This window comes from Mixophyes fleayi, chromosome 5, assembly GCF_038048845.1.
Source record: "Mixophyes fleayi isolate aMixFle1 chromosome 5, aMixFle1.hap1, whole genome shotgun sequence".
Classification (NCBI taxonomy): domain Eukaryota; kingdom Metazoa; phylum Chordata; class Amphibia; order Anura; family Limnodynastidae; genus Mixophyes; species Mixophyes fleayi.
Window position 1 is genome coordinate 31,993,840 of NC_134406.1, and position 14,031 is coordinate 32,007,870.

Consider the following 14,031-nt stretch of genomic DNA (forward strand, 5'->3'; position numbering starts at 1 on the left):
TCAAGGCTTTAATGTTTTTAATATATATAGAGAGAGAGAGAGAGAGGAATGAGGAAGAACCCCCCTAAAACAAAAACAAAACAAAGACACAGAAACAGTTTTCTGTTTGAAAGTAAAACCTCTTTTGGGGCTGTTATTATTTTGTAAGGTGTTTTACAAAATAGAAGCACCTGTCACGAGATAGTTTGAACAGAGCAATGTCTGTTAGATCTCTAGATGTCAGTAAATGTTATTATCACTAAATAATTAGTGTAAAATGATGGGGGAAATAAATACGATGAAATGTCTGAAGCTCTATTTAGTAGAAGTTTGTAGGTTTGAGTTGCACCCTTATAAAATATACACTGCCCATCAACATAGACAGAGCTTTGCTCCAGGGGGTGGAAGTTTTAATAAAAGTCTCTTCATTCTTCCATGCCTGACCTCGGTGCCATGTAATATTTAATGAGCGCAGTTTATCTCCTCGGCAAGTTTCCACTAGTTGGTGCTGAAAAGAATTTGTCTTTTGTATTGAAGGTCTAGCAAAGCCAAATATTCTGTTCTATTTCAATTCTCACTTTAATTCCCGTAGGGGCAATCTAGGGCTAAAGTTCAAGTTGCACTTTGTAATGCATGGAGCATTTAGTAACATTTTCGCAGGTTTGTACATAAGTTTTCATACTTTGACAAAACTGAGATTACTTACTGACCTCTAGGGCAGACTTGTAACATGTTACTTCTTAGGTGTTGAACTACACATTCCAGCATGCATCCAGCTGCTTGCCACTCGTTGCCTAATCATGCTCTAGAGTTTTTATTTACTTATCAAGCCATATTCCATAACTTATGTCCAGCATTTCTTTATGGAAAAAAAAACCGGGACAGAATTGACTCTTGGGGGTAAATGTATGAAGGCAAACTTGCCTTTACAAGCCATCGCCGCTTTAAATTTCCGCTGCAAAGTTGCCGATTTCCAGCGACTTGCAGAAATCGGAGCTTCATTCATTCACCCCTTGATCTGTCCAACAACCCCAAACTTGCTGATGCTACCCCTATCTGACAGTCTGCTATGCAAAAGGCCTTGATTTTGACTTCTGTTTAGAAGTGACTCTAATACCTACTTCTAGGCTACAGATAAACTAGACATATAGGGGCATATTCAATTAGCTCGGCGGTCCGCGATAACGCGGGCGTTGTGCTTTACTCAAAGTAATATCTGCTTTATTGCGGTACCGCGTATTATTTTCAACGGCCGTTGCGGCGCGTAATCACGGACCGCCAAGCTGATTGAATATGCCCCATAGATTAGTGGAAAAATGTAAATTCCAATTATATATTTCTAGTGCGTAATGATGATGCACAGAGCGTAATTTTCCTTTACTTTCCCTTGTTAAATGCTATATGACTCAATTGTATGAAAAGTAATTGCAATAAGACTTGCATGAATACTTTAGTTTTACATATGGTCTGCAGATAGTAAAATGATTAAGGTGCCTCTTTTCAATTTAATGCACTGCACTCATGAACTCATTTAAAAGAAAATGTGGACTCTAAATGAAAAAGGCAGCGGTCGATGCCAGAGCGAAGGGGGAGAGGATTGGGTGAGAGCCTTGTAGGTGAGGGTGAGGAACAGCAGAGATAGAGGGGCGGGAAGAGGGGAAACGCAGGATTGTGTAGGCCAGAGAGAAGGAGGTTACAGTAATCTCTGCAGACAATTCACACAGAACCGTGAGTTACTGTGCCTGCTCTCCAATGCTGTCCTAACTATCACTTGACTAAGACTGACTCTACAGGTATAACTCCTATAGCTTTCACCTACACCATCATTAGGGGTGCAGTACACAGACCTCTGAACTCCCAAACAGGTCCTGGGCACTGGGCACTTTATCCCAGAAAGTGGTGAGTGTGACCCAGTATATACGGCAGCTTGATGCTGTTTGGGCCTTTGCTGTTGGTACGCACCAAAGGGGCAGGCACTGATGTGAATGATAAATATTCTCACTGTACAGAGCTGCATAATATGTTGGTGCTATATAAATAAACATTAAGAAGAAGAACAAGTTGCTTACACTTCTCAATGCTGCTGGAACCACCTATCAAAAATATAATGTATTGGTCCTCCAATTATGTTATGCCCTTCAGATCCTTTCTAGGCAAACTGCATCACCAAGCAGACAGAAATTAGAAGAAGCCCCCAGCCCCAAACATACCCCTTAAAAACTATATGTGGCATAAAGCAGCCCTGGAGGAAATTATATACTACCGTCATTATATAGACAATACTTTTCGACTAGTCTGGTCTCCTTGGTTTTTCAGTGAAAGCCACAACCAGATACAGCCAATATGCTCCTATCTTATTAATTATATCACATCTGACCTATATATACACATGTTTCTCCTTTATGCTCCTATTATGGGACCTGTGGAACACCGACCGTGTTTTAACTGTAGTTGGAGATATGATAGATACAATCCCCAAACCTAGTGTAAGACATTGACTTATATGCAAATTTAGAACCTTAAGTTTTCAAGACACTTCAACAGGCCATACCTGTAGTGGTCACCTGTAGTGCTCACCTGTAGTCCTCACCTGTAGTCCTCACATGTAGTCCCCATCCACCCTCATTGTCACCAATTCACTAAAGGTTTCGCACTGTTGGCTGTTATGATTATATAGGTTCATTTCACTTTTTCATGATAACTTTTGTACTGACAGTGATATGAAAGGTTATTTATAGCTAATGATGATGATACAAGTGTGAATATTGCAAAAAGTACTTATACAGTTATAATTTAATGTGTTTAATTGGACCACATGACACAAATTATTGGTGCTCCCGCTCATCTTTTCCCTCCCTCACTCCCTGTTTTTTGTCTGGGGCTTATAGGTAAACCGAGGGGAGTTTGCTAGTGCCTGGAAACCCCCCTCCAAGCCTGGGGCACTGTATAATTGAGGTGGCTGGACCTTGCTCCCACTTTACACAGCTATGCTTGAAAAGGGAGAGCTGTGTGCACCTAACAGTAGTGCACGCAGCATTGCCCATGTATATTATGGGGATAGGAAGAGTTGGAGAGCAGCCAAGCACTTTCTAAAATTATAGCCACATCCCCATGCATGCTGGTCACGCCCACTGGTGGCGTGGTGTGGAAACACCCCTCTACAAATCCTGCATTTCTACCTGGGGCTGTAAGATTAGCCCCGAGGAATATGGCTGCCCATAGAGCTCTGGCTGACAGGGGGCCTGAAGAAACATTTTGAATAGGTGGTAGAGCAGCTTTAACACTAGGGGGTAAATGTATCAAGCTTTGAGTTTCTGGCAGATTTGAAAAGTGGAGATGTTGCCTATAGCAACCAATCAGATTCTAGATATCATTTTGTAGAATGTACTTAATAAATGATAACTAGAGTCTGATTAGTTACTATAGGCAACATCTCCACTTTTCATAACTGCCGGAAACTCGCAGCTTGATACACTTACCCCTAGGTTTTTTCATCTTAACTAATTAAATACAGTATATTAAGGCATCTATATTGTAGAACCGTTTTTGAAAACGTATGTGGTCCTATTTCATTACAAAATCAATTAGCTCAAGTGATACAACTAAGAGGTATAATATAAACTGCTTTTAAAAGGACTAAAATAAGACCAACCCAAAACATTCTTCTGTTTTTTTCCCTTTGAACATAATCTCTCTGGTTAAGCTCAGCCCACAAAACTCTGTTCCTGCACCTGGAGCAATGGAATTCAGTCCTCATTTAGAAAGCGTCTTAATTCACTGGCTCGCTTCTGAGAAGGAATGTCTCTCCTGAAGGCGCTTGAAGCGAACCTAGACTTTTTTTTATTTCTTTGTTCTTTCTTGGAGCTGATTAAATTTTACACTGGAAAAAATCCGTCCAGTTGCTTTGCAGAAGCTGACATTAAGACTGCAGTCAAGCTGCAGAATGTCTGTAAGCTGTAATGCAAGAAAGAGCTAAAGATCGCAGAGGAATCTCAGTGTAAGTTGTCTGTCACTGCTGCTCTTATTTATATCAATTCATAGCAATGTAAGGAGTGTGCTCAACAAAGGGGGGATTGTGTTGTCCACTGGTGTGTAATGCTCAGATAAGAGGGTATGTGTTATATCTCCTGTGTTTGCTTAGCACTGACACAGAGGCAATTGAATATTAACCAAACCTGGGAGAGTTTATGGTTAAATGCTTCTGCTTATTCTTCTCTTCCTTGGTTTGCTTTTATTCATATTACAGTCTGCTGAGCCCTGCACCACCTGATCCCACAGGGTGTGGAGTTGTTTGGACAGACTAGAAGTTCTCTGAGCTGCCTAATGTCAGTGTTTATACTCCTATTTTTCCTGTGATCAGCTCAGTTTCAGCAGCTCTGTCTTCCCCGGTCTCCTGCAAACACATTTAACTGGAAAATGATTTGACTTGAAATTTTAAGGGGACCTCTCAAGTATTTTTCTGTTTTCATCTGCTACAGATATTCCTGTTTTTTTGTTTTCAGGAATATTCAAGACAGATCCTTCCTCAAAGTTTACAACAAAGACCCAGCTCAAGCGTTTAACCACACTCCCAGGACGGTCAATGGAGACGTGAGGGTGAGTGCCTCTGATTCAGATTATTTATTCATTAACTCTAGCTCTGTTTGTGAGCCCAGCCAGTGGATTATATTTAGTGTTGTTTGCACAGGTCTGTCCTGTACTGCAAGTCACCGCTCTTAAAGGACAACTAGACAGTACTAACTTTCCTTATATACTGACTATTCGCATTCAAGGATATATATGGAAAAGTTACAAAGGCTTATCAGAGCTGAAGATGTCTGAAATAAAGTTATAGGTGTGGGGGAAGGTAATTTCTCTATGCACTGCAGGGTTCCTGTGTGTAAGCCTATTGGAGGGCACTGCCCCATTTTGGCCCCATAATCTGTTCTTTAAACCCTGTCTGGGGTACCAGCTAGTGTTAAATGGAACGGCAGAGGAGAGGAGGACCGTTCAGCAGGAGCTGTAATTTATTAGGATAGAGACGGGGCAGTGTCTTAGCTGGAATTGAATGCAGCCGTGTTTAATAGCTGGGTGGTGATGCTGATGACAGTGATAATTATTGGCTTTAGCTGGGATAGAAACATACTCTATTTTCGTTGTTTTACTAATTGCTAAGTGTTAACTGTAACCGTGGATTATGTTTTGTCTTCAGTAAATACTACTACAAATAGGGATAGGGACAACCATCCGAATTTAAAAAAAGGTTCCTAGATTTTGTGGCCAGTACAAAATTTTAAAGATTTGCCCCTGGAAATCCACGTTTCTTGTTCTGTATGCTCGATCCAATTCTCCTGTTTTCTTGATGTTTCTGTGTATGGACAGCTATGAAGTGTTAATGCCTCTTATCCTGTATTCTGTATGCTCAAAATCAGTACATCATATCGTTAAAGGATGAAAAGATGACAGCTAGGATACAAATCTAAATAAATGGAACATTCCAAGTGATACATATTACCTGTATACTTGTTGTTTACTTAGTAGAAGTTCAATATAAATATTGTTGTGATGTAATGTACTGGATACAATTGTGGCTCAGAAGTGGTAGAAAGACCTATTGTTGCGTGTATGTAACATTGTATCAGTGGTTTATACAGATGCCTTGTGTCAGTGAAACTCAATTATCAATTTATTGTATAGATGTACAACCGAGAGCTAAATAAGGAATTATTAAGTGTGAAGATTGGTAAATCTGCCTGTGTATGTCTAATATATATATATATATATATATATATATATATATATATATTATATATATATATATATAATATATAATATATATATATATATTCTCCACGGCGATGAGACCAACAAGAATTGTGATGGGGAAATCCATATACTATGGGCACAGTCCACCATTGTGACGTTTTTTTCCGGGTCCCATTGCAGGCTTTATTATGTAATGATCCGATGATGTATTTTCCATTAGATTCTATTATCTTGAGCCCCTCTCACGTAAAACAGGGATGAATTGGTAGTGTGAATGGGTACATAAAACATGAAACATAAAGTTCTCAAATATTTCAAGTTGGTCTTCATAGTGATACTGATGGTTGATTCTTCCTGTATTGATTACACAGTTAAGGGAAAATTAAATATGCGTGCATAATTGGATTGCGTTAATGAGAATGACACAGCGTGTGTTTATGGCCACTGCTAAAAACATAACAATTCTCAGAGATTCTTATTTGAATTATACAGTATTTAAATATTGTTAAAGTGTTTATACATACAATTAAGTGCTACTGTCCCTTTAAAGCTCACAAACAAATAAAGGCTCAGGTCATTCCACCTGTTCCGCATGTGTCAGCACCCTCCCTCCCTGCCTCTTGATAAATGGTCCATTTGCTGTTATCAGCTCTGCTGATTCATACACTCTCCATGCTGTGGGTAATGTACACAGACCGTATGATGTCACAGTTAGAACACTCCTTAGAATACTTTCGATGCTACAGATCAGTGCTGTCTACACACAACAGACCTGGATGAGTTGGAATCACAAGCTGTTATCAGCAGGAGAATTAGCAGTTAGTAGGAGCTGGGGGGAGGGTATCTTCCATAGAAAAGCAATGACATAACACGGAACTTCTTGTCCAGGGAAGGGCTGGAACATTTTGCCCAGGGATCAGATACAAGTAAATGACCCATAATTTTCAGGAAGAGTGTAACAACAAGAGAAATGGGCATTGAGCAAATGTCTGGTGACAATGCATGTACAGCCCCAAATAGATTGCTGACCACTCCTGTGGTCCCTCGTGGTCTCTCAGCACACTGGAGGGAAAGGTCAGCTGCAGGAAGCTGTTCTACCCAGTACACAGCTCCGAGCTCTCTGATTGCTGGATAGCTTTGGCCAATCGCCAATTAGTGTCAGGAGGTCTCTACACATTGATTGGAGAATGGTCATCTCCAGATGTTGCTTGGTGAATGGCCAGCATTATCCACCAATCAAAGTGCTGGGATTTATCTACTGGCTATGACAGTAGCTGCTCTTAGCACTCTGTTGTTTGGCCAGCACTATTCATAAAATATTTAGCATGTTAAGACCTCCCAAAGCTTTTGATTGGTGAATGGCTGGTGCTTACCCCTAATCAGTGTGCTAGGCTGCCCTAACTGACAGCCTGGGCTGGTGGGTCATGATGCTCGCCTGAGACCCTTTGTACGAAGCTTCTGTCTTTGTTGGTAGCACAGTAGTATGAAATACATGTCTACATTAGATACATTTCATATTTAATGCTCTTGGGTGATTGAGAAAAGGATGATTAATGCTTGAGAGAAGCGTGATAGCCAGTTCTTATATGAAAGATGAAACACAACAGAGGTTCTTAAAACATTAAATTTCACTGCACAGCTTCCAACTTCCTTGACACCATGCCAGTATGCCAGTGTACCAGGTCTGTCTAGTCTCACAGTAGTTTCAGAGACCAGTTCACTTGAACAAAAAAACCCATAAATGATCAGGGCTTGATTAAGGGTTCTGGCCGCCCTAGGCTAATGTATCTGTAGCGCCCCCCCTCCCCCTCAAATCATTAGAGGAAAATTCAGGAGTATTCTCCAGCAAACAAATCTAGACAGATTCTCTTACCTGTTCTTGCTGTTCTTTCTTGCTTGTTCTTGCAGCTGTGTTGTCGTTTAGCTGTATTTTGTAAAGTTGGGGTTCTCTTTTGAAAATGTGCAAACATTACAAACCCTCAATGATTAAAGAGAACAGCCTCATGAGCACCACACAGTACAGAGATCATGGACCCCCCCACCCCTCACCAGCAGACATTTCCTCAACCACTAGCGACCTTCATGCCTCCCCTGGCAACTTCATCACCCACTGTTCAAGTTATTTCATCACCTACCCCACCCCCAAACAATTCATCATCCACCTTAACTCCCCCCACATACCTTACACTTGCTCTTCCTCCCAGTCATTAGATCACTGTACCTATTATCACACTGCCCCACTCAATACACTGTGCCCTTTATCACACACTGCCCCTCCTTTAGCACCCACTGCCCCCCTTATTACATACTGCCCCCCTTATTACACACTGTCCCCCCCCCCTCAGCACACACTGTCCCGCCCCCCCCCCCCCCTCAGCACACCTTGTCCCCCTTATTACACACTGCTACCCCCTCCAGCACACACTGCTACCCCCACCAGCACACACCTCCGCAATGTCCCAAAGCTCCGGCTTTCGGACAGAGGTTAGAGAATGTCTGAGCTCTGGGTAAACGGCTTCAAGGAGCAGCCCCTGGGGTTCCGGTGACTGTAGCAGTGGGTAGGGTGATATTTTTCACCCTACCCAGGAATGATATGTTCATTATCCTGCCTTAAAGGGGTTCTATAGTCTCCAAAAAAACAACTGCTAGTGCTTCATACATTTGCCACTATTAATCAATAATGCAACCTTTGGTCTATGCATATGCATTTTAGTCATATACTTTAATGATTCCACTGCAGTTTGATCCAGTATACATTCAAAACTGGATGGCCATCAGCCAATACATATCATGTTGATTCACAAGACGTATCCAGTTCCTGAATTATAAGTCTGATGTCTGCTAGTGCCCCATGCTACGGATAGAGTGCCCCATGCTACGGATAGAGTGCCCCATGCTACGGATAGAGTGCCCCATGCTACGGATAGAGTGCCCCATACTAAATGATTAATCTTTCCTATCAGTAAGTTCACTGCTGGGAATTTCAAGCACAATGTTACACATGAAAACACTCACTTTTAATTGGTTCCTGTGCAGCCCATCACTAAGCTCCAATGGGAAATCTCCCGTGTGCTTGCGTCTTGCCTGCAGGTGGCTTCTGTGCATGAAACTATGATACGTATTCACAAAGCCAGAACCTGTAGGGAAGGCACTGGGAAAAGAAGGCTGGGGGGTATGGATGTAACTGGCGACAACCAAAATCACCCAAAGAATATAGTGCAGTTGATTGAAGCTGACAGGAAGACAAATGTAAAAGGATGTAGAGTCTGCAGCCTTTGTAAACATCACTGCTAACGGGTATCTTCTTCTATTGATCCAAGTCAGACTTTTATAGAAACATACTAGTTCCATTGAGCATCTTCTATATAACTTTAATAGTATTAAAAGCTGTTAAAACATTCAAGAAAATTTAACAGTACAATTTACCTTTCTGTAAAACATAGCAAAATACTGTTTACTGGTTTAGTTCCACTTCCATGATTATATACAGCAAAGCTCTATATATATATATATATATCTACTGTACAGCTAACTTCCCTCCTCTTCCCTTAAGGTGCTCTGTTAATACGTTTAATATTTTAAGAATTCGGTCACTACCCGCTAAGGCTACATTATCAGCCTTGTTGTACTCTCCACCCCCTGACCACAAGCCATGAGACGTGTGTGCTCTTTGTATTTTTTCATTTTCCATTTGTGAGTTCACGTAGAATGTGCCAACGCCTTTATATACAAACAATAACAACAATACAGCAAATTCTGCTTTATTAGTAAGCGACAACGAGTATGCAAACAAGGGCAGCTGCTGGAATAAAAGAGGAAGATATTTTATGTGTTTGGTATACAAGAAGCAGGTTTATATAGACAGATATCAACGCACTTTGTATTGATACGGACTTATCCCAGGTAACAGCCTTGGTAATGTGACTGTTAATGGAGGGGTAAGTTCCCCAAAACTGCTTGGGTCCTGCAAATGATCTTTGTTGAATGTTAAAACATTTCAGGGGTAAATTTTATCAAGCTACAGGTTTGAAAAAGTGGAGATGTTGCCTATAGCAACCAATCAGATTCTAGTTAGCATGTATTTAGTACATTCTACAAAATAACAGCTAGAATCTGACTGGTTGCTATAGGCAACATCTCCACTTTTTCAAACCAGCATCTTGATAAATTTACCTCCAGGTGCTTTATCATCATCAACATTTATATAACGATAGCAAATTCTGAAGTGCTTTACAATTGAGCTTTATATTGCTTCATTACATGACCTAACCTGAAATGGATCCACAAATGCTAAAAAAAAGTCCCAAAGAATATATTTATGAGCATAAGGAGCAGCCAGTTGAAGCTGTCACAGTCTTGTCTGGTTTTCAGCCACCATCTATTTTTAGTCTGATCTTACATTTTTCTGATATGATTTGTAATCGTTTTTAAGACGTGATCCCTTAAAATAAACATGTTTTTTTTACACTGCGTGAAACAGGTGTGTAGAGCAAAGGCATACAGTGTGATATATATATATATATATATATATATATAAACACATGGGGTCTGATTCATTAAAGAACTTAAATTAAGACGTTTCTTATTTAAGTCTCCTGGACAAAACCATGTTACAATGCAAGGGGTGCAAATTGAAATTAGTATTCTGTTTTGCACATAAGTTAAATACTGTCTGTTTTTTCATGTAGCACACAAATATCAACTTTAAATTTCAGTGTACAAATCTATCAAGTATTTGTGTGTTACATGAAAAAACAGACAGTATTTAACTTATGTGCAAAACAGAAAACTAATTTGCACCCCTTGCATTGTAACATGGTTTTGTCCAGGAGACTGAAATAAGAAACGTCTTAATTTAAGTTCCTTAATGAATCAGGCCCCTAGTGTGTGTGCTATGAGCAGCAGGCTGGGCTGGGCATCGGGGGCATATGGCCTGGGCCGGTCCCATAGTGGGCTACCTTGGGCTGGACCACCTACATTTTTGTTCCTTTAAAATGTTCCTAGCAGGCTGCCGAGTTGAGTCTTGCCCCCCCCCCCCCCCCCCCCCGCAGCCTAAAAGCCCTCTCATTATGAGCAATAAGACGGCAGGCTACATGGGTGATTTCCAGTCCCTGCTTTTAGATCTCAGTTATTTAGGAAAACTCATTGAGACTTTATGAGCGTAATAATCACACAAAATTATTTGCCCACAGGAAATAAAAATCCGGTGTTTTCTATTTCCATAAGTATTTCTGGCCTAGAATACCCAAGATTTCCTGAATAAGCAACTTATTGCTCATCCCATTAAACTTTATGCAGCAGTTTAATCATGTTTATGCGGGGCGGGTAAATTGTGGCAGGTTATCCACAAATCACCTGTATAGCAGAGCCCTAAACGAAACAATGACTTACAAAATGAACGATCCCAGTGACAAGATTATTCTTGTGAGATTGCGTGACTAACAATTGCCCCTGGAGGTCTAGCACTAAATCATGAGATAAATCACAAGTCTGGAGTGTTTTGGGAGCTGGATCATCGTATACAGATTTCCAGTATATCACGCATGTTTGCACAGGAAATTAATTCATTCTGACAGTTAACCGAATTCCCCAACTTCTACGTTGACCATTTCATTAATTTTAGTATAACCAATAAGTATGAAGTGTTTCAGCTGACAGCTGACAATGAATTTACTGGTTTGTACATGTCCTCTGTCACCACTTACACTGTTTTTACTCTCTGGCAGCTTGTTATATAACCTAGTGAGAGTACTCACTGCTATTACCCTTGGATATGACAAAAAACTGCTCTGTGGATACAATTGTATCCAAAACGGAGCACAAATAACATGTGTCCTATCCAATAGCAATAAAACTAAACATTTATTAAAACTTGTTTACAAAAGTGCAAACGTTTTTAGAGTGCAAATGCATTTACTTCTCTGCTGGAACATCCGTAAGTGTACACACAGCCCAGCCTTTATAACTGCCCCTGGAATATTATCATGTGCAACAGTCAAAATGTCAGTTGGATTTATAAACCTGGCCCACACTAAGCAAGAAATACTCTCTATCTGTACAGCGCCTTCCTTCCAAAGATCCAGAATTGTTACCCTATCGGTGTAGATGATATGAAGTCTTTAGTAGAAAAACATGGAAGGATGCCATAAAGATAAACAATATAGTTTATAAATGTTAAATGATGGCCAACCAATAGTTTAATGATGTCTGAAGGTAGAAACACAATTTAGAGCTTCTCCAGCTTCTTACAAGGGAAAAGTCACTTCGTCCTGTTTCCCTCATCTTCTAAAATTACGTTGCCTTCTCCAGTGCCAGCCCAAACTCTGCCAGCGATCTGAGTAGGCACCTAACATAGCGGCTCCCAAAGTGTCTTTGAATCAGCAGTCTATAAAAAATAAAAATGGCAAATGAGAAGATATTATATATATATATATATATATATATATATATATATATATATATATATATATATATATATATATATGCTAAAATCTTACTGTAAATGACACGACTCTATCATGCAATGTGATTGCAAGGCATGTGAGTTCACTGATAAACATGGTCTCAGGAGTTGCAGTCATTTTGTCAGATTATCTCTATTCTACAACTGTAAACTGTAATGGGAAAGCTCGATAAAATATCAAAACATCTCTCGCTTCCATAGACTGCTTCCCAAATATTTTTGGTAATATATCCTGTAGGCAGCTCTCTCCCACTCTCATCATTATTGATACCCAAGATAGCTGTCAATAGTTCCTACTGGATTGATAGCTTCTCTTCTCATGGATACAACTGATGGATATACACCCCCCCCCCCCTCCCAATTGCTAGGCAAAACTTCTTCTGCTGTTTTGCTATGTGTGAGGAAACCACCCTTAGCAGGGGCAGCGGTTACCCTCCATGGCATTCAACTAACTCGGGTATATCCAAAATAAGGCTTTATTACCACGGCACAACACCATAAGACATTCACAAGATATAGGGTGTACCCTCTAGCAGCCTATTGTAGTCAGCATCTCAATATCTTCCAAAATCATATCCTACTGCAATATTACCATCACTACTGTTTATCTAGACAGTCCTGTGTCCCCCAGCCTGGGATACTGGCCCACACAGACCCTGTCCTGTTAGGGTTTCCTCCCGCATTACATCAGGATCCTCCAAGCTAGAATAGCCTCTATTGGCGGCATTCTGCTAGCCTTATATTCCTGGCTGTTTACACAGGGAGTAGGGTCAAATTCTCTCCTTTTCATTGGGGGTCTATCAGTGGACACTTAAATTATTTAACCATTGGATATACTGTCTCTATTGCCTTGATTATAGAATGGAATGACTTGGATATACCTAACAAAGGGTTACAATATTACATCAGGGAATGGCACTTCACACTTACGCGAAACATTTATATAGCAGCCAATTAACTTACTAGGTATGTTTTTTGGAGTGTGGGAGAAAACCAACGCAAACACAGGGAGAACAGACAAACTCCACACAGATAAGGCCAGGGTTGGGAATAGAACTCATGACTCCAGTGCTGTGAGGCAGAAGTGCTAGCCATTAAGACACCGTGCTGCCAAATAGATTATTTTACATTTATATTGATACATATTAATACATATCCCAATGCTATTTCAGCCAGTATAGTACTATGGAGACACATTGCACATCATCAAGAAGTTCTAACCTAATTAATTACCTCTCAGATTACCAGTTGGCCGAGCTAATAAACTTGGGCTGCCAGCTAGCTATCTTAACAGTCACTCAGACATTGTTCTGATTACAACCTAGATCTATGCCTAGATCTATATAAATAAATGTTGATGATGATGATGATTCCACACCTCATAACAATGGACAGTTAAATGGTAATTACCTTGGCTAACACAAGCTAAATGACTTCTGCTGTCCTGTTATTTTCACACAATATGGCAGCAGTCTTTATATTTCTAATACACACAATATTGCAGGTAATAGCAAGGGCAAAATGTACCTAATAAGATGAAATAACAATATACACATAATACACCGATGCTCTGGTGTATATACGTATAATGGGCAGAATATTAAAAAGTACATTAAACTGTAAGAAGTGGGTGATGAATTAAAAGTCCTCAGTCCAGTGGGGACCGCGCTTTGTAACCCTATGATTGCCCACAGGACTGTTGGGCATATATAATTTGTATACTCCTCTTCAATTACCCTTAAAGGCATAGGTAACTCATTATCAGCAGCTATTTATATAGCGCCACTAATTCCCCAGCGCTGTACAGAGAACTCACTTACATCAGTGCAATATTTATCACGTTG

At 40.3% G+C, this 14,031-nt stretch overlaps 1 protein-coding gene across 16 annotated transcripts in view; it reads left to right on the forward strand.

Annotated features, from left to right (window-relative positions):
- Positions 1-14,031, forward strand: part of KIAA1217 (KIAA1217 ortholog) — a 547,404-nt gene that overhangs the window by 441,593 nt on the left and 91,780 nt on the right. For 15 of the 16 annotated variants that reach the window (XM_075211953.1, XM_075211957.1, XM_075211950.1 and 12 more), the window contains one exon: positions 4,482-4,575. In XM_075211953.1, coding sequence (XP_075068054.1) covers positions 4,482-4,575 — 94 coding nt within the window. Of the gene's footprint in view, positions 1-3,724; positions 3,977-4,481; positions 4,576-14,031 lie in introns of those variants that run through there. The other variant, XM_075211960.1, reaches the window with a different exon arrangement.